This window comes from Bacillus rossius, chromosome 10 (assembly GCF_032445375.1).
Source record: "Bacillus rossius redtenbacheri isolate Brsri chromosome 10, Brsri_v3, whole genome shotgun sequence".
Taxonomy (NCBI): Eukaryota; Metazoa; Arthropoda; class Insecta; order Phasmatodea; family Bacillidae; genus Bacillus; species Bacillus rossius.
The window spans coordinates 26,594,824-26,617,409 of NC_086337.1; the positions used below are offsets into that span (position 1 = coordinate 26,594,824).

A 22,586-nucleotide genomic window follows, 5' to 3' on the forward strand; every position below is an offset into this window, starting at 1 on the left:
AGCACACACGGGGACAGGCCGCAAGCTCGTGCCAGCACACACAGGGACAGGCCGCAAGCTCGTGCCAGCACACACGGGACAGGCCGCAAGCTCGTGCCAGCACACACGGGACAGACCGCAAGCTCGTGCCAGCACACACAGGGACAGGCCGCAAGCTCGTGCCAGCACACACGGGACAGGCCGCAAGCTCGTGCCAGCACACACGGGACAGGCCGCAGGCTCGTGCCAGCACACACAGGGACAGGCCGCAAGCTCGTGCCAGCACACACGGGCACAGGCCGCAAGCTCGTGCCAGCACACACAGGGACAGGCCGCAAGCTCGTGCCAGCACACACGGGACAGGCCGCAGGCTCGTGCCAGCACACACGGGACAGGCCGCAAGCTCGTGCCAGCACACACAGGGACAGGCCGCAAGCTCGTGCCAGCACACACGGGACAGGCCGCAAGCTCGTGCCAGCACACACGGGACAGGCCGCAGGCTCGTGCCAGCACACACGGGACAGGCCGCAAGCTCGTGCCAGCACACACGGGACAGGCCGCAAGCTCGTGCCAGCACACACAGGGACAGGCCGCAAGCTCGTGCCAGCACACACGGGACAGGCCGCAAGCTCGTGCCAGCACACACGGGACAGGCCGCAAGCTCGTGCCAGCACACACGGGACAGGCCGCAGGCTCGTGCCAGCACACACGGGACAGGCCGCAAGCTCGTGCCAGCACACACGGGACAGGCCGCAAGCTCGTGCCAGCACACACAGGGACAGGCCGCAAGCTCGTGCCAGCACACACGGGACAGGCCGCAAGCTCGTGCCAGCACACACGGGACAGGCCGCAGGCTCGTGCCAGCACACACGGGACAGGCCGCAGGCTCGTGCCAGCACACACGGGACAGGCCGCAAGCTCGTGCCAGCACACACGGGACAGGCCGCAAGCTCGTGCCAGCACACACGGGACAGGCCGCAAGCTCGTGCCAGCACACACGGGACAGGCCGCAAGCTCGTGCCAGCACACACGGGACAGGCCGCAAGCTCGTGCCAGCACACACGGGACAGGCCGCAGGCTCGTGCCAGCACACACGGGACAGGCCGCAAGCTCGTGCCAGCACACACGGGACAGGCCGCAAGCTCGTGCCAGCACACACAGGGACAGGCCGCAAGCTCGTGCCAGCACACACGGGACAGGCCGCAAGCTCGTGCCAGCACACACGGGACAGGCCGCAGGCTCGTGCCAGCACACACGGGACAGGCCGCAGGCTCGTGCCAGCACACACGGGACAGGCCGCAAGCTCGTGCCAGCACATACGGGACAGGCCGTAGGCTCGTGCCAGCACACACGGGACAGGCCGCAAGCTCGTGCCAGCACACACAGGGACAGGCCGCAAGCTCGTGCCAGCTCACACGGTTCGCGGACCTTCTTCCGGTGTAAGGCATTCGGTAGGAGTCATTTCGTCAATGGAACGGAACTCACAAGGGACGAAAATGTGTAACCACAGCGCGAACTAAAATAAAGATCGCACAGCTGATCTGAATATCATTGTTTAATGTTAACTATGTTTTTGAAAAGTCCTTTTTTTTTTATCGGAGCAGTTTCTCATTATACAGTTTTAAAATTTTCAAATAGATTGATTCACTAGTCCGCGTAGCTGCTTCGGCAACGAATTCTTTCTGCGGAAACTACGTTCGATTCGCGTCAAGAAATGTAGATGAAAATACAATTTTATGTATATTCATCACGTTGGGCGTTATTCTTAAAGAATTATACGTTAAATTTCGTGTCCGAGTTTCGTGTTATAAGAGAACACGTGAATTTGCTTGTTGTCGAGGTTAGATGTCGCACATCATTTTTTTTTTTTTTTTTTTAATTTTAGCAAGACTTGGGCAGCAACCAGTCTTATCAACACGAAATTTGCTACTTGACTGGAAAAAAACAACTGAAACCGATTAGATCCCGGATCCACTCGCAAAAACCTTTGTACTGCAGATTCAGCCCCCCTTCCCTCTTACCATGCGAATCCAACAGATCTGCACCTCTGCCAACAATCCTAAAAATATCCAAATCGTATTTTTTTTCTTTCAGTTTCTGTAGATAAGCATTTGCTTCCCTTTGTCAAAATGTAATGTACTTAAGGGCATGGTTTACTAAGTTATTTTTATTCTGTAATATATTCTTGCCAGTGATTTAAATCGAATCCATAATATTGCTGTAGTTTACATTTTATTAATTTTTTAAAACTCAATAAGTAATTTAATGGGTTTGAGAAACTTAAATTCCAATTGCATTAATGAATTTAAAGCAGGAGAACTTTTTTAAATTGTTTAGAATTAACAGTTTGTATTTATGGGTACTTTTCCCTAAAGTTGTTTTAGCTTTGGGTTATAACCTATATGATGATGAGCCATTTCACCCATCACTGTGTGTCAGTGTCACGGGAACGGGCTTTGACATCCCTATGCTTGCCAAGGCAGTATGATTCTGCGGTGGTTTGCCATTCTCCTGCGCGGGAAGAGGTAGGAAGGTTCATCACTAAACACCCTCCCCGGCCGGGATTCGAACCCGGACCCCTCGGGCCACCAGCCAGACACACTGGCCGCTAGATTAAGTGGATGGACGTAACCTCTAAAGCAATAAAAAAAAAAAAACCAAATCTTCCCACTAACCCTGAAAATTTCCTATTTCTAGGATTTTTGGGGAAAGGAGACTGTATAGCCTTATAAATGAAATCCTGAAAGAAAGAAAAAAAAGTATTGTTTAACACATTTCAAACGGTTAATTCAAAACTGTATCGAACATGATTTCATGCTCTCAATTCTTGCGTTCTTCCGTGCAGCCTTATGGCGTTTGAGGGTTTGTGCAGTTGTTTCGACCCGGGGTGTAAGAACACAACTTGGCGCCCCCTTTTTTTCTTCAGACAAACCAAACTAGAACCTTTCTCCCGGCAACACCTCACATTAATTTCACTACACTATTCCAAATATTTGCAGTCATTTCATTTTCAACCCTTCGCAAGTTGTATAGTATGCGAAAAAAATATCAGTATCTGTATCTTTCATTACAAATAATTCAGTTCATCTGCCCTCCAAAATGTTTTGTGTTCTAAAACTACGATATTCACATAAATATCTATTGTAAAAATTACTCTGCCAGTTTATCGCGGCACTTCCTTCTTCCCCCTCCCCCTAGGCCCGGGGCACAAGCCCCTTCTGCCCTCCCCCTTTTTTTTCTCCAGTTATACGTCCATGGGTTTGTTTGTGGCGCTATCTTCTAGTAAAAATGTAACAGTTGTATGTTGCTTAGCCAGCTGACTGCTTTGGTGTTTATCTTTTACTGTCAAATGATCAACTCGGACGTGAAAAAAATATAAAATTATCTTAAAATAGTGTGAAAAAAATTTGCAAACGCAAAAAAAAAAATTGTTTGCCGAAAAAGTTTTTCTTTGTTGATTCACCAGGTTGTATTAGCTCGACAGATTTTGTATATTCTTTCGCTGCTGGTCCCTCACTGAATGCAGTCTTGAAGATAAACCGTCACACGTTAAAGGTTGCTTCGGCAAAGGACTCGAAGGTCTAACGTACTATTCGAAAGCAGTGTCACTTATAATTCGGGGTTTTACGCCATGCCTGTTGGTATGCATTGCCTTGCATACCTCACGACTGAAAATTAGCAGTCCAATTGGGCTGAATGAGTTGATTTTACTGGTGCACATCATAATTTTCAACTCCTGTCTCAATGCTTAGAATGGCAAATAAAACTGTTAGGTCGCTTTCGGGTAGTGGTTATGAAATGGCAAAATGTTCGTTCGTGTTTTTGATAGTGAAAAAAATAAATATTTTTATTTTTCAATCATTTCCATGCGCAATTCATGAACAGTAACGATTTCATTTCTTTTGAGAAAAAAAATAGGAGCTTTACTTCGGTATCCCGTTTCAAACGAAAATGAAACTAAATAACATATCTTATCTTATGCGTGATATAGATATGTGTGTTGTCTAGTATTCTTCAAGTATTTTTGGAGATATGCTCATGCACTTAATTAAAAAAATAAGAAGTCCAATAGGAGAGCAGTGATTGCGCACTGGCCTGAACTTAGCTCAAGGTCGTAAACACTAAACTGTAACATTTCTTTAGTTCGTGATGTTTATGTAACGTTTAGTTGCGTCACTAGGCGGATTCATTATCACATTATCATTTACTGTTAAATTTTACTTGAGTTTCTCCATGCATACGACACATGCAAGATAAGAAACGGGTCTTTTTATAAACTAATATTGACCTTCTCACTCACGGCTTATAGCGTGAGCTGTTGCCCGATATCTTGGACTGCCACCACTTAGCCTAAAATCGTTCAGCCTAATACCCTCTCTGAAACACTATTCAGCCTAAAGTCACACAGCCTAAAGTCATTAAGCCTAAAGTCATTAAGCCTAAAATCACTCAGCCTAAAGTCACTCAGCCTAAAGTCATTCAGCCTAAAGTCATTCAGCCTAAAATCATTCAGCCTAAAGTCACACAGCCTAAAATCGTTCAGCCTAAAGTCACTTAGCCTAAAATCATTCAGCCTAAAGTCGTAAAGCCTAAAATCATTCAGCATAAAGTCGCTCAGCCTAAAGTCACTCAGCCTAAAGTCGTTCAGCCTAAAGTCACTCAGCCTAAAGTCACTCAGCCTAACGTCGTTCAGCCTAAAGTTGTTCAGCCTAAAATGTTTAAGTCTTATGTTTTAAGTATCTGACTGCTGTAAAACCGTTATTTTTTATTACAATCGCTCAGTGATTGTAGTGCTATCTAGGAAGCAGTGTTGGAACTATTCTCGAAACCTAACTCTCGAGATGCAAAGCAAAATGTCTGACATCTGGTAAGGGATTGGGGAACCCACAGAATGATGATAAGCAGCATGTGCTCATATGTTTGCATGCATGAAATAGGATTAAATTCGAGCCGAAGAAATAATGACAGGAGACACTTCAGAATAATATACCATATATAAAAATCACTAAACATTTGTATTTAGCAGCTATATTTTCTTAAACCTAAAATAATAACGTTGGAAGCAGTCAATATCGAACTGTGAACACAAGCTTTGCACAATTTATTTGTGAAATTTTTCCACGTTTTTACACAGACATAATAATATAGGGGTGACTCAATAAAAGAACGTGTAAATATTAAATTTTATTATAAAGGAATTATAAACATAATCGTAACACACTAACAAATATTAAAGTTTATCACAAATTCGGTAACAAGGTAAAGAGCATGACAGCGTATATACTGTACGAAAACTTTGGTACGTGGACGAGTTTTTATGGTATTGGCCATAGTTCTATTTTAGTACGACTGTACACTAAATTTTTAAAACAATATTATTTGTCGTACTGTTATCTTTTAGGCATTACTATTATACTTATCGTAGCCTACATATAAAAATTCCGACATGATAGCAAGTGAGTACCTTGGGCGACAGACTGTGTTCCTTTTTAATATGGCAAACGATGGACCGCATAGAAGTGAAATTTCTTTGTTTTTCTTCTCTTAACAGAATCTCTTAATGAAGAAAATCAAAAATGAACAGTAGAACAAAGAATGTGTTGCCTGCAAATGCATTTAATATAAACTTCTTATTGTAAGCACTGATTAATCGCTTACATATCACAAATCTGTTTCTCAGTTTTTCGAGTAAGTTTTCATTTGTATAATTGCGGATTTTTTGACACTTTAAATGGGGGTTTTTATTGTAAAAATATGTTGTATTTATATCGCTATTAATAGCATTACTTAAACGAAACCATGACTTAGATCGTACGCTCTGAAATATTTATTTTTATGAACGTAATGCTACATGTAAAATTTTCAAATTTCTCGATTTTCATTATTATCCTATTTACGTAATTTTTTTTTATGTTAAATATTTTTTACTACGACACAACTATGTTAACATTTTGATAAAAAGTTGTCTTGATATCATCCACATGTATATTACCTCTATGCTTTGTGTACCATACTTAAATTTTGTTATGGCACCAATTACGCCAGTTATAGAGCTGTGAAGTCCGGGATTAGTATTTCGAATGATTTGCAACTTCCCGAATCCCTGCCATTAATAATGTATGATGGATACTTGTTATTTCCTATTTGTGATGGCATGTGTATGTGACGCTATTAGTTTTTCGGCATTTTTGAAACATTAACGGCGTTAGGTACCTGCCATCTTCGGAAAATTCCGCTGGGGCGTGTTGGCAATGTCAAGGGTGCGATGAGATCTACAACTTATTTCGCGACCTACCATGTTGCCATGCTTAAAGCCAGTAAAAGTCGGGAATAACGTCTGGGTCCCCGGCCATTCCTCCCTTTGACAGCTAGTCAATACAGCAGAAATTCTACATAACAGCTTGACCGGGGGAATTCCTAGTAAACCTTTAGTTTTTTTTTTAAAGCCCAAGGCAAATTATGTGACTATTTAAATTTTTATTCTGCGTGTATATATAATGATACTGTCTAGGAACTGGATAAATTACCACATCACTTTGCATATAAATACGAAGTAAATAAAAAGATGGCCTTGAAATACATCACGAGAGAAAAAAAATCGTTATTCAGAAGGTATCAATTTAAAAAAGTGAGTAATTGTTGCTTAGATACAGGATACGATTGAATTCGTGGTAACTCTTTTGTCGTTCATGTAACTTATTGTCCACGTGTTTTGTAGCAAACAGCAAAATAAATCAATATATTAAACGAAATTAATAAATATTGTTTTTCTCATTAGAACATGGTTTGTGTGCAATTATATTATTGTAACTGTTATGTTTATCTCTGCTCCCATTATTACTATCATAGTGAATATAAAACGATTTTTTGACAGAATTCTGTTGAACTGCAAATTAAGTCAGAGTTATGGAAATTTTTTTAAGCTTTTTGAAGTATAGAATATCGTTTCATTTGTACAGTACAAGCATAGATTTGTGACATCGTTATTGCTTGTCAAACCAAGTTAACACACTATACATTTTCTGCTCCTACAAAACTGTATGATCATTTATAATTCTGATGGAAAGTGCCATGCCATCGTGTTCATAAAAGCACGGTAGGTGGTGGCTTCATGTGTATACTGTTGGCAGTATTTATGTAAAAATAGAAGATACCGTTATTGATAGATGAAAGGAAATGCAATGTGCCAACATTTAATGTATAATTGCTTATTAAAAGAAACATAAATTTTAAAAATTATAATAAAAATTTAAGATGTTGTTAAAGTCGCGCCGTCGAAATGATACAGACGTTGGTAAAATCACACAAATATAAAACCGAAAACCGTTTCACTAACAGGTCAAGAATCTACTACTAAACATTATTTATGGAGAAAACGAAGTGGTAGGGGAGTAACAAGTATTGTCTTACTGTTTTGAAAGCAACCGGCTAGAATTATTTAGCATATTCGAGGTCTTCAGGCGCACAAACGCTATACATCCGTACTGAGTGCCTCGCACGTCTACGCGCAGGCCACTGACAATGAGTGTAGTATTTTTTTACGTTTACAGCATATCTTAGTACGCATTTGTCTGTAAATGATTAATTTTATTTATGTATATATATAATTTCTACAAGATTAATATATATTACAGCCTATATAATTCTACAAGATTTCGGAAACGTAAAAGTATGGGATGGAGTACAGTTGTTTGATGGTGATAACAGCTAAGCAAAGCAAAATCAAGACTATTTTAGTGTAGTATTCGTTGATCATTGATATATATAACGTTAATGTAAGGCAGTCAACAACAAAACGTGCCAGAAGATGAGCGCAGTATCCTGTAACCAACCGCGGCCTCTCGTCACATAGGCTACTGTAAATAAATTGTTACGTTGATGTATTACGTTTCTTCGTTTTCTGCAGGTTATCTACCACGCTAGGCCGGTGCCTGACTCGCATACCTCTGGGTTGCTATCAAGGGTAGCATGCACGGCCAGTATTAGCTATTTACATAGTAGAGCTAACATTCCTCCAGCTACGTTGAACCGAAATTTGTTAACTAACAACAAACCAAATAAATTACTGAATATGGCAGGGCTGCATAGTATGAGAAATCACGTGGTAAACATGTTAACAATTTTTTTTTTTTTCACAAAAAGCTGCAGCTGTAAGAACGAAAAGACTGGGGGTTATACATGTAAAAAAAAAAAATCTGCGTTTTCTAAATGTGATAATATGAAAAGTGCATATAAATATAACATTGCTTGGTAGTACGATAAACAATATTATATTAATGACTATATAACAACTTGATAATGACCGGATAGTTTGTCAATTATTTAGTGAGCAAGCAAATTGCATATATTAGGGCGTGTGTCAGGTCGTGTCTCAATTGGTTTAGAGTGCTCTGTCGTGCTCAGGTTTCTACGACATTTATTCATCGTACAGAGCATTCTGGCCGTCTCGATAATGCGCTGAGAGAGTGCGAAAGAGCGAGAGTACCAGAGAAAGCGATGCTATATACTTGCTGCACTCTCTCGTACTCTCTGCCATCCGCTATATTGTTTATATGGAAAATTCGTTTAGTCAAATTGTCGACCCATACTTTTCGGAAGTGTATTTTGTACTAAAATATGTGAGTTTAATTCACGTCATCGCTCAAACGTTACTGGTATTCCTGAACTCGTGCTTGACGTATAATCGAATATATCTTAAAATGTACTAGCCCAGAGGTCCCGAGAAATGAATTTCAGTTGATCTATTTACTGATTTACCCAGGGACTAATTCAAGTAGGTACTATTCACAAAAGTAAAAGTCCCAGTGAAGAATTTATTGTAAAGCTCTACAAAGCTATGCAATTTTAATGGTAATTGTGTCTGTTATATGTGTGGTTTATGATAGCCAATGTTCATTCCTTGGACGTAAAGTCTTTCATTATTTTATTTAAACATTATGTGATATGGTGACAAGAACATTGTTATTGAATTTTCTTGCCACAAGACTTATTAAATTTATTATTAAATGTGTCTAGTTGCTAATTATTTCGTATTGCAGTGATTATTGTACCGTCTTAAGTTGTATTCTTAGACTGACGCTCAGTGACGTGTACTCAAGAAATCTCACAGATAACAAATTTTCTGACATTGTTGAACTTGAACTGCAAAAAACCATGCAAAATGCACACACTTCACAATTATTCAAAATAATTTAATATTATTGTAATATGACACACATATCGCGTCGCAAGAAAGTTACATCTTCCTACAATATACCAATGCGAACCCTAAAACTTATTAGTGCAATTCTTCAAGAAAAATTGTTGTTAAACATGTCATAGAATAATTACAAAACTTTGAATTATAGGTACACATACAAAACATATTAAAAAAGAAAAGGACGCCAGTGTCAAATGGTAGCGTGGTGGATATAACGTCCACAATTTATTCTAAATGTGTCTGATAACACAATTTCAAGCCGTTCAGTATGGTTTTAATTTTTTGGCACAAAATAGCACTGAGTCTACAAATAACTGACCTGCCAAAATGTTTTTTTTTTATTTATTAAAAATAGGTTATAGATTATTTTTGTAATTAATGCACACATTCATTTAGAATCGACCTCTACCAATTAAGTGAAATGTTTTGTTTATTATCATTACATTTTCATAACGCTATGGCAATTCTCAACGTATTACTACTATTATTCTTTTTAGTATTTGCAACATATTTGTTGTGTTCGCCTTGCCAATTCATTATACATTTAAGTTTAATTTCTGTGGCTTTAGCTGTTATTGCCGCTGAATGAAAAGGTCGAAAATGTAGTGCTCATGGCACCATCTTCAGGTGAAATCTGACACTACCGTCCTCTACGATATATCGTATCAGTGCTGCCACCTAGGAATAAAATATGTTACTACATGAGATGCGAAGCGCACAAAACTTAAACTTTTATGCCATTGCGTATCAGAACCGTCCCTCAGCCTAAATTTATTCAGCCTAAAATCGTTCAGCCTAAAAATACAACCGCTCACATACATTAACAGCCAAGATCAGAATTTCGTTCTGCCTAAAGTCATTCAGCATAAAGTCGCTCAGCCTAAAGTCACTCAGCCTAAAGTCGTACAGCCTAAAGTCATTCAGCCTAAAATAACTCAGCCTACAGTCACACAGCCTAAAATCGTTAAGCCTAAAGTCACTCAGCCTAAAGTCGTACAGCCTAAAGTCATTCAGCCTAAAATACATCCAGCCTAAAGTAACATAGCCTATAGTCACTCAGCCTACAGTCACTCAGCCTAAAATACATCCAGCCTAATTTTAGGCTGAAAAAATTTAGGCTCTGTGACGTGTACTCGATATCTTAACACATTACGAATTCAGGAGATGTTTCTTTGGAATTCTGATTGCACGAGAAACATTTTAAGAACTCATCGCAATTTATATTATTTTATACATTAAATTTGTAATAAATTGCTACTGTTTTACTCCTCTTTCTTACAACAAGAAACCGTTCACACACATGCATTGGTACGAATTCATACGATAGTTTTAAAGTGAACTTGAATAAATTAATAATAACACATGCCTTTTTATCACTATCTCTAACACTTACCAAAGTTGACCAAAGCTATCTTAATTGCATTGTTCACACTCTTTATTTTTTAATTCAAAAACTTCAATACATTTAAAAATATTTTTTTAAATTATAAGTTGTACCTAAATATTTTGTTTTGTTTTTTTGCAACAGAGCATTCTGAAACAAGGACAGTGCTAGTAGCACTGGAAAGAGAGAATAAATGCCCATTAAAATACACACTGCAATCCAAGAAATAGTTTGTAATACTACAAGAATTATGTACAAACAGGGGCATGGCTATTTTTGCATTTATGAAATACTTTATTCGAAGTAATACACATTTATGCATATTTTTTAAATCTTTTAATTGATGTTTTATTCGAGCATTTTTTTAAACCATGGAATAGATGATCGAATATTCAATAATTAGACTTTAATTTGTTTTCATATGCTTATAAATGTGCGCAGGCTATTCAGGGAACAGTTTGCAAACAGCGTTAACTATTGGAGGTACCGGGACGACACAAAGCATAAATGCCCGGGTAAGAATCCGAACCCAGTAGTAATGATTCTAACATTTTTTTTTGTAGCGATACAGTTGCTTTCGTGCAAATGTACACATTGACAGATATCGTTGATTTTACTTGATGATTTCAGTTCCATTTACAAAAAAAAATTGGTTGTCTGTAAAGTCGGTTTACGGACGATAGTTTAACGTGATAACGTCATAACAAAACATTGATGAAATGATTGCATACTTTTATGAATAAAATTGAATCATTTTTATTGAATTATCACTATTTTGTATGGATACAAAGAAGGAGTGTTATGAAATCTACAATTTAATTGATAAATTTACTTTTATTTGCACTCATTAATTCAAATATGTTTATTACTTTAACGAAGAGATTATTTTAACTATAACTTTCATACATGTTTGCTATTTAACTTCTTCCAATCTGTGTTATTCTGTTAAGGATAGGACGATGATAGGAAAAGTAGGAAACGAATGGGAGTGTTTCAAGTTTAATGTGCCTCGAAAAAGTCAAATCGGTGGTTGTTCCAATCGAGTGGAAGAGAGATAGATGCGGCGCAAGCGTACAATGAGCGTAACGGGACAAACACGTAACGGGACAATGTGCGTAACGGGACAATGAGTCATCCTTTTTTCGTGCATGCAGCCGGCGTTCATCGATTTATTAGACGTTGTCACCTCAAAAAAAAATATTACAGGGCACTTGTCAACTTGATTGCATGCGTGGAGTGAAATGCACGGAGCTGGTGACTTGTTGCAGCTGTGGAACACCCATCACCGGCCTGAGGTGGTGGTGGCCGCGTGCAAGAAGTCTCTGCAGAACTTCGGGCTCGACTACCTCGACCTCTACCTGCTGCACTGGCCCGTGGCTTTCAAGGTACCTGTCAACCGTCTCTGTATTCATTTATTTAAAATAAAAACACCTTGCCAGAGCTTTGTAACATCTAACCTCGGCAACGAGCGAATTCGCATGTTCGCGTGTTTCAAATACACTTATAATATGAAAAACTTGGACACATAAATGCTGAGCTTATAAAATATACGCAAATTGTGTTTGAAATTAATTTTTTTCTGGACACGACTAACACGTAGTTTCCGCGCCCGCCGCTGGAATTCGCTGCCGGGGCAGCAGCTGCGTCGGACTATCAAATAATTCCATTTGCAGACAAGACATTTTTAACTTTATAATGAAACGGCTCGGATGAAAGCGAAAAAGACTTGGAAAAAATATTAATCCCTGGCTTTGTGACTGATTTTCGACAGGATATTATATTAAAATACTCTACATCTTGTTAAAATATACCAAAACGTTAATACTACAACGTTTCCCATTTGGCTTTGTGAACTTTGGTTCGCGCCGTCCGACACAGATGGCAGCACACATTTTCGTTCCATCGACTTCCGTTCCATTCACGAAATTACTCCCACTAAATGCAGTATACCGGTAGCTCAAAAGTTACACAATAAAAATCCGGAAATGATATTTTTTGAAAAAAAAAAAAAAAAAAAAACCCTACTCCCCCCCCCCCCCCCCCAAAAAAAAACCTTTTTTAAATGTCGGGTAGTTTCTGAAATGTCAGACAGGGCTGAACTGACCAAACCACCCTTACCCATTAATTGATAGTATTTAAATGTCGCTGACCTAACATATTCAATTTTTCATTCTTGAAACGTTCATGCTTACGTTCACAGTGAAACCTATTAAATATTTAACAATAATTAAAACCAAAAATTGTTTATGAACTCGAAAGTAATTAGAACGAAAAAAAAAACTTTTTTTTAACTAAAAAAGTATTGCTCTAGAAAATTACCAAATATTATGCTAAAAGTACTGCATTTATATTTATATGTTTCCACTCTAAATGTGTCTGAAAATCATCACACGTAGCGTTTATTACATTAATGTTTCAATCAACTGTGGCAAAATTTGAAGGCTGCATTATACAAAAAAGTGTGTTAGACATATTTTGTTGCATTATATGTAGTAGAACGATACGGCAAAACATTAAATAGTAATTCGAAAAAACGCATTTACAAACTTCGTAAGCAATGGGCAGTTAGCTGTGATTCTGCAGAAATTATTTGAAAGTTCAATAATTTAAGTTTTAATGCAGTAAAATGAAATGTACTGAATGTTTTTTTTTTTTTTTTTTTTTTTTGCTGAGCAATTATGTCACTCGGGTATTTCTTTCCTGGATTTTAATTTTTTTTTATTTGGTAAACAAACCCCACTTACATGCTAACTAGCACTGGTACTGAATAGCTAGAGAAGTCTGGATTCTGGGCCATTATGTAACTCATAAAACTCGTTCAGTTCACACATTCTGTGCATTAGCAATGCCGAAAAGATAGCTTCCTTTCTACACCCGACCAGATCGCAGTTACATAAAAAAATAATATTCTTTTTTTATTTGGTTTCGTTTATAAAAACGGACTTCGAACGCGTTCTTGACCTCTGCGGGAGATTCGGAAGAAAATGATATTTAGCGGATAAGGCTGTTTACGGAAATGCTTTTATACGCTGTTGCTATGAAAGGAATGGCTAGAGACATGCAAAATCCGCGTGATTTTTTGAAGACAGGCTTATAATGTATACCATTGTATACGTTTGAATGGCCTTTGCATGTGTCATGGGTAGGGACAGGAAAAAATTGTGGTTTCAATGACACCACAGTCCTCTACACACGCGGGTGAATGTCACCTGTTCATTGGCTGCTGACTGGTGAGACGTCTCAACTGGGAAGCCTGCGATTCGGTGCTGTATTTGTTTGATGATCAATCACTGGCCAAGAGTTTCCCCTATCAACTATGTGCCAATAGCGGAAGTTGATTAGAAGTATATGTATTGGTATGTTTTATTTTATCGCGAAATGAATCCGCGAGTTCGTACGATCAAACAATATTAAATTTGGACAGAAAGTAGAATGTCGTAGCGGCCAATGACCTTCACCAGAATATAACGTGAATTTTGAAGATCTCCAATGTTATCCGAATGTATTGTAGCCAACTTCGGCTTAATCAAAATCCTCAGTTATTCAGTTTGTGTCAATCAATTAAACACATGTGCAGATTGCATATAGGTCTTGGAGAAGATAAATCACATAAGCTGCCTCTTGCTGGATCTGCGCTAGAATTTAAGTTCACATTGCCTTTAAGGTTGTATTAAAACAAAAATATTTAAAAATTTAAGCTGATAACATTTTCGTTTAAGGGGCCCGCCTCGTCAGGGGTGCATGTGTGTTAGTAAAGCGGGATGATAAGCGCGACGCTCGCTGGTATTTCTAGCGCGGTATAGCCTCTAAGCGCAAGGCTCTGAACTGGCGCGCAGTCTTCTCGTCGTCACAGGATTTCTGTGAAATTTGAGCGGTGACCATAACATTACATGGCGGAGAAATTAAGGTAAAGGTGTAATGCAAGTCCCTTAAGTGCTTTCAAGAATCTGTAGGTTGTTTTACGCCTAAAAATTACTCTGAAAACATGGGTTTTAGCCATTTTGACTCTTCTAAAAATACAGTTTAAAAACTTAATCCGAAATCAAAAGTACTTTTTGGCCCTCAGCGAACTCTTAAATGCTTTTCGTAAGCAGAGCCCTCTCGGATATCTTGAGTAGTTTTGAAATCGCGTTGGTTTTTCCTGAAGCTCTGCACACCGTGTGTGTGCCCAGGTAGGCGGGCCCCTTAAGTACATCGCAATAAGATAACAACATTTCTATATTTTCAGCAACGGTTGTAATTTCACCTTGCCCATTGCATTCTTCCGAGGTAGTAGGTATGCTCGTGAGGCGAACGAATACTGAGAGTAGAACAAGAAGGTCCATTCGAGCGTGAACCAGCTCTTTTAAGTTTCACACGTCTACTTTGCTACCGAGTGAAGACGCTCAGTTCCGTAGACCAGGGACGTCGGAACAGGGGGGGGGGGGGGGCAGCAGGGGCGAGTCGCCCCCGTGCTGTTATGCATGGGGGGGGGGGCGAGAGCAGCATTTCACCCCCCTTCTTTTCCCAGAATAAATGTTTGGTCCTAGTAGTATTTTTATCAACCAGTAGTTACAAACGTTGCATTGGTGATCAAATTGATAAGAAAATCAAATTTATGATTTGTCAATATACTGTAAAATGATTGCAAATTTCTAGATGGTAGTTTTATAAATTGTACTACATCTACTGTCAGAGTAGTATTTAATACATACTACGTCATCAAATTCTTGGAATGGTATATATTTAATATTTTGGTTCGGAAACTCATTAAATAGCACAATTTTGCATCTAAAATTCCAAATTTTCCTTCTAGGACTGGGGTAAGTGTGATACATCTGTTCGCCCCCCCCCCCCCCCCCCCCCCACTCATGAAAAGGTTCCGACGTCCCTGCTCGTAGACTCCCAGCTACAGAGATCGTGTCGTCTCCTTTGCCAGGAGGGCGACGACTTCTTCCCGTACGACTCGAAGGGCAACTTCATCACCGAGGACATCGACTACGTGGACACGTACCTGGCCATGGAGGAGTGTGTCCGCCAGAAGCTGACCAGGAGCATCGGCGTGTCCAACTTCAACTCGCAGCAGATTCTGCGGGTGCTGGAGAAGGCCACCATCAAGCCCGTCATGAACCAGGTCCAGCCTCGCGAGGAGAAAAAAAAGAATTGGTTGTCTGTAAAGTCGGTTTACGGACGATAGTTTAACGTGACAACGTCATAACAAAACATTGATGAAATGATTGCATTCTTTTATGAATAAAATTGAATCATTTTTATGGAATTATCACTATTTTGTATGGATACAAAGGAGTGAAATGAAATCAACAATTTAATTGATAATTTACTTTTATTTTTCACTCATTAATTCAAATATGTTTATTACTTTAAAAAGAGATTATTTTAACTATAACTTTTATACGTGTTTGCTATTTAACTTCTTCCAATCTGTGTTATTCTGTTAAGGATAGGACGATGATAGGAAAAGTAGGAAACGAATGGGAGTGTTTCAAGTTTAATGTGCCTCGAAAAAGTCAAATCAATGGTTGTTCCAATCGAGTGGAAGAGAGATAGATGCGGCGCAAGCGTACAATGAGCGTAACGGGACACGGCGTAACGGGACAATGTGCGTTACGGGACACTTTTTCGTGCGTGCAGCCGGCATTCATCAATTTATTAGACGTTGTCACGTCAAAAAAAAAAAACCTTTCACATTTACCTAAATCAATGCCATTTGTTTTTGTGATGGATTTTTCGTACAAGCAAATGATCATTATATGAGTAAATTCGCAACTCTCACTAAATCTATAAAATATATATTTAACTTATGTATGAACATTTTGCAAATAATGTTTTATTCATTTGTTTTCAGTTTATTTAATGTCGAGTAGTGATCTACTCAAGGGATGGTCATGCGTGCAATCACTTCATGTTCACTGAACAAAGCCACGTTTTGTCCAAATATTGGTCTGCACCATGTTTGCAGGACACCTCACTTTGGGTTTTGCACTGTGGAATCAGTTTTTAAAGGACTCGATGTGTGGAAGTGGTTTTCTTTAACGACAGAGTTCCCGAATAATCAGACCTATGAAAAATCCTTTAGTGTGGTCATGTGAGCTTATGAAGTTTTAAGGACAGACACTATAGTTGCATAAACTATTTTCGGACTGGCTGCTCTGTCCACTTTTGATGAGTTAGACTTCAGTTGTGTTTCAAAGTGTTCTAATGAGCTCATTCCTGTTGAGCATTATTTTTCAAAAATATCTTACAGCGCTATGAAACTAACTGGGTGCTCCTTATTGAAGTATGCCTTACTCTGGAGTGTGATTCAAAAGTCCTTCACACGCCACACAGAAAAAAAAATTTCTGTTCTTTAAAAAAATTGTTATTTTTGCATATATGATATAATGTATTTTTCGAATTAATACTGAATATTCTTTAAGAAAATTGGAGCACAAATGGAAAAGATAATAGAATATCCAATAATTTGACAATTTTTGGTTTTATCGTGCTTATTATGTGCGTGGTTAGTACTGGCTTTGAATATATATACTGTATATAAGTCGCGAGTGGATAGGATTTACTCTACGTTTTTCAGAAGCGTATGATGAGCAGCTTGGGAACTTCACCGCTGCAGTGCGCTGCCGTAACGCCCTGTATCGTCTTAGTTGTTATTTACACGTTAGAGCGCAGCGCTGTCGCCCGCTGTCATTCCCCGCACCCCACATCAATCATTCACTGCAGCTCAACGTCGTTCCACAGGAGGAGGAAGGGGTGTTTGAAGAGTTCGAGACTTGTCCGCTAGGGACCACCACAAGTCGATGCCTAAGAGATGGTGGCGATTGCGGCGGTGAATTAACCAACTACCTCAAAACCGTATTAGAAATTTTAACCTGGGCTGGCGACTTCTATACAGTATATATATTCAAAGGTACTGGGAAGCTATTAAAGGGAAAGGTTTACAAACAAATAACCTTAACTACTGGGGGGTAGTGGGACAACACAAAGCATAAATGCCACGGTAAGGATCGGAACCCAGTTCTACTGCGAACACCGTATTTTTGTGGTGACACAGTTGTTTCCGCGTGAAAGTACATAAAGGTACAAATACCAACAACGTGCAGGTGGAGTGCCACCCGTACCTGAACCAGAAGAAGCTGACCAAGTTCTGCAAGGAGCACGGCCTCCAGGTGACCGCCTACAGCCCGCTGGGGGCGCCCAACGCCAAGTTCGCGCCCAAGGGCGTGCCCAAGCTCATGGAGGACCAGCGGCTGGTGGCGGTCGGCAAGAAGTACGGCAAGAGCCTGGCGCAGGTGGTGCTGCGGTACCTGGTGAGTCAGCGCTGCTGGTCTGGTCTTTCAACAGAACCGACGATTACCGGTACCTTTCGGTACTAGGTAGGTTCCCCCCCCCCCCCCTTTTCTTTCTTTCTTCTTCTTCTTCTTCTTCTTCTTGGCTTCTGGGTTGTAGCCGCGTTGAAGGCGAAGATATCATTGACGTTTCGGTCGACGTTGTAGTAGCCATCATCAGGGTGCCTGATGATGGCGACTGCAGTATTGTTGATCGAAACGTCGGTGATATCTTCGCCTTTCGACGCGGCCGGCTACAACCCTACAACTACAGACAATGGCCGCGAAACCCTATACTATCTTTAGTTTTTATATATATTTATTTTTAATGGTTCAGCAGTCTGTGATTGAAGTAGTAATAGTTAAGTTTTGAACTGTTAAACAAGTTTTGGTGATCAAAAGTAAAAAAAGATTAACATTTGTGTTGAAATTTTTATTGCAAAAAAGTATTTACTAATTTGAACAAATCACTTTTTTTCTCAGTCTTACTTTGGGGGGGGGGGGGGGGGGCATTAAAAAAATTAATCTTTTTAATGCATGCATAATCACGGATTTATTTAGTTAAAATAACATTTATTCTTTTCATAACAAACTTAAAGAAGCATCCGCCTGCAAAGATCGCCTCACCACAGAATAGTAGCAAATGAAAATAACCTTAAAAACAAACTTTATGCTGTCGATGTCGAGCCCCGAAAGTACCGAAAGAACCGTGAATAGATTTCAAATTCCCTGTTGTTTTACTATATCAAAAGTACCGGGATTTCTCTGTACTTTCGCGACCGGGATTTCTCGGTTCTGAACCCTACTGGTGAGGGAGCCTGTCATCTTTCGCCTTGAGCTGTCGTGCCCGCGGGCCAAAGGTCTTTTTACACAATCAAACATTTCTTATATTCATTACCTTTAATTTAATCATTTGAATTACCTAAATTTTCTTCAAATGTTTTATTTAATAAAATTTTTAAATGTTTATTAAAAGTGATTTTACACTTGGAATGATTTTATTTAATATAATTAATTGTCTGCACATTATTTTACAATTAAAGAAATTTTGTTCCTACATTTACAGAGAATTGTTTATTTTTATTTACCGACAATAAAGCTGAATTGAGTAGCATTTCGAAGATTAAAAAAAAATTACTATTAAGTATTATATTTCCAATGTTTAGTTCAGTGATATTCTCTTGTATTTTACCTACTATTGTTTGAAATATTTTCTCAGAGTTATCAAATAACTTTTACGACAGATATGATTGCTGCAAAAACAAGAAAGCCATAAAAAAGACTTAAAATTAATATCAAAGAAAATTTAGAAAATGTCCGGAACAAAAATCTTTGTAAGAAACCCTAGAACGATAAAATGCTTGCGGTTAACGTTTTAGTGACATGTGTCATCCAAATGATTGAATTGGCGGCGATACGAAGCAATTTTCCATCACGTGAACAGAGTTGTGAGCAAGCTGCTCAGTAGAAATGTTTGAGCCACAGCAGTGAACAGCTTATCTGCCAGTGGTGATGCATTAGTCGGTCCAGAGGCTGGTTGTTGTTCCCAGCCATCCAGATAGCGCTTGTAACGGTTTTACCCAAAGTCCAGCCTGTGGCTCATAAAGTCCCCCTACTGTCCAATACATCTGGTCCTCTCTGCTCCAGGCTGTTTGCCCACAGAGCAGCTGATATGTTTTTTTTTCTTCTGAAAAGTTAATGTAAAGGTAAAAGCAAAACCAACGTTCAACTTAGTATCTTAAAAAAAAAATCCCTTTCGGCACAGCCTACAGGCGTGGAAATATTTTGTAAACTTCTAGAAAATTCTGGAACATTTTATGATCTAAATGTAGCCTACATAACATCTTATATGTAGCCAATATTCAAACGAATATTGATTTAACATATTCTTGTATTACATGCACCGAAAATTTTTTGAATGTTTTTAACTTAATGAATTCAGCAATGAATGTCTTAACGAATTTCATATAATGCCTTCTTAGGTAGTTATGAAATTATTTTTTAACTCCAAACACTATTTTTCATCCCTCGCATAAATTCATAGTCATATAACTTTTTTGGACAAAGGTTTAAGGTAATATTAAGATGGTTATTAATAAATGCCAATGAAATTTATACTCAGAAAGTTTTAATTTGGTATTTCAACCCCTGTTTTTTTTTTATAATAGTTCCATGTCATTAAAAATTGTTTCACTCAGATAAAGTTTAGGAGTTTTACAATTGAATAAATTATAATGGATTTGATAGTATATTTATTAAATAAAGTAGTGACATGTTGTCTTTCTACCTGTATTTCCTCTCCTTGCAGTAATGATTTGTGATAAAAAATTTACTTTAGACAAAAGTTTTCAATAATATTTGAAAAGTAAAAAAAATAAACATTAATTTGATAGATTAAATAATGGGTAAATTTTATTTATTTTCTAATTAAAACCCCAGTTTTTTTCAACACCTTGCAGTAATGGTTTGTAATATTTTTAAAATGTGAGCAAGTCTTTCAGTAGGTACTCTAGAACAAGTCAGAATTTTTTATTCATTTTTTTTATTACTTTAATTAATTTTTTTTGTGCATTAATTGTTTGTGTTAAAACAAGCTTTAACTCTTCCGTTTACATCACACAACGATTTCTCAAGGCAGACTGAATTTTAAATTCCTTTTGTATTTTGATCACAGATCCAGATTGGAGTCATCGTGATCCCCAAATCAACCAATGCTGAACGCCTGAAACAAAATATGAACATATTTGACTTCAAGCTGAGCGACGAAGACATGAAGTACATCGACAGCTTGGACTGCAATGGCAGGACTTGCCCGTTCACTGAGTAAGTTGGTCACAGCGTTTACTTGGTGTCTCGGTAACTGCCAGCATTTCCTTAACTTATTCCAATTATAATATCAGCGCTTGCTACATATGATTATTATTACTCGTACTTTATAGCAGTTTCATTGAAGTGAGAATGATTGGTAGAAAGAACATAAGAGAGACAGTTTGGGGTATGCTGGTGTACAAAATAGTAAATGTAACTGAGCCATTTATAGGCCTGTGCAAATTCTAGTTTTTTGATGTGAAGCGACTATCAAATCGAATTTTTTTAATATTTCTGAATTTCAGTTGAATGGCAAATATTGTTCTCGGCAAAGCTGTATTACACTTATTTTTATAAAATACAGGATTGAAAATTAAAAAAATGGACTGAATAAGTAATTAAGTGAATGGACTCTATATATAATACCATTCAATGAAAATTATAAAACTAAAATGCGTAATATTAGTATTAAGCATTCATAAAAGCACACGAAGAGCCTTCTTTTGATATTTTTAAGTAATCAAAAAAATTCAAAAATATTTTATGAGCGAACGACTCTGCTTTGTATCAAATCGTCGGCTTACTATGAAAACCTCCTAAGTCTTAATTTTGAGATGTGTTTTTGATGACTTTGGTTCACAAATTACTGACACACAAGCCTGTAAAACCTCCGAAGTACATCTGCAAGTACATCTGTTGGACTTAATTGAAACTCCGATGTTTACTTTTTCTTAACTTTATTGTTCTATACCTTCTATGTCTTAAAAAAAATTATTTACACAATTTATTTTCTTTCTTTATGATTAAATATCTCTTTAACATTTTTATTTATTACAGCATATCTGTATTTTCCATTATATCCCAAACAAAATGTTTTTGCCTCTCTTGTAAAACCTTGTGCATTAGACTTGGGAGCTTTTGATAGTTAGCCGACGAACTGTAAATCTTTACATCAGACGCAAAGCTCTGCATCAGAGCCGAAATTTCAAATAAAACAAATAGTAAATTTCCTGGTGAAGTAAAATCGAATATTGAAAAGAGCTTCGATTGATTCGCTTAGTCGAAGCTTCGCACAGGCATATGTGTGTATCAGTGGAATAAGATTTGTAGGGTAAGTGGGTAAGATGAATAATGATGATCACTAACCACACGTATTTAAGTCCCAATGCAACTGACAATTTAATGGTTTTATCAAGGTTCCGCGATATAATTTATACTGTTTGAATTTTTGTAATTAATAAATATACTACTTATATCATTTAAATTTGGAATGGTAGGTATCCAGTGATACAATTTATAGTAATTATGTAAACTGTTATTATTGAATTGTTAGTGTAATTTATATTATAAAGAAAGTATATGAATCATTTTGTTACATTATTGGTATATACTTGTTCAGTGCACGTTTATTAATATTATCCTTGAAAGATTTGTGCAATGGGAGTGCATGACTTGATCTACCTAAGCTTTTGGACATACGGCATTGCTTAGCACATGTATGTCTGTAGAAGAAAACTTCAAAAACACAAATTAAGCAAAAATTGCTTAAAAAATTGCTTAGTTTGTGTTTTTGTAATTTGAGTTTTTTTTGTAGTTTTCTTCTACAGACATACATGTGCTAAGCAATGGCGCATGTCCAAAAGCTTACATCAAGTCACGTTTATTAATATTTTTCAGGTGCGAACATGACAAGAACTTCCCATTCGGCATTGAGTACTGAGAGCGACGACCGTCTGCAGCATCAGACATCACTGCCAGCACGTGGCATGTGCTGGGTTCGAAGATCAGCTGGACCTGCATCAGCTTCTCAACCAAAGATCATCTTAAAATTTCACTGTTTCAGTTCCAGATCTTGAAGCAAAAAGAGCTCGAAATAAATAATATATTATTTTAA

The 22,586-nt window shown here is 38.2% G+C and overlaps 1 protein-coding gene across 1 annotated transcript in view; it reads left to right on the top strand.

Moving 5' to 3' along the window:
• The window catches only part of LOC134535873 (1,5-anhydro-D-fructose reductase-like), a 61,404-nt gene extending 38,818 nt beyond the window's left edge, over window positions 1–22,586 (top strand). Inside the window, exons 3-7 of the mRNA XM_063375214.1 lie at window positions 11,831–11,947; window positions 15,481–15,675; window positions 17,660–17,866; window positions 20,559–20,707; window positions 22,370–22,586. Of these exons, the coding sequence (XP_063231284.1) occupies window positions 11,831–11,947; window positions 15,481–15,675; window positions 17,660–17,866; window positions 20,559–20,707; window positions 22,370–22,412 (711 nt within the window). The 3' untranslated portion in view covers window positions 22,413–22,586. The remainder of the gene's footprint in view (window positions 1–11,830; window positions 11,948–15,480; window positions 15,676–17,659; window positions 17,867–20,558; window positions 20,708–22,369) is intronic.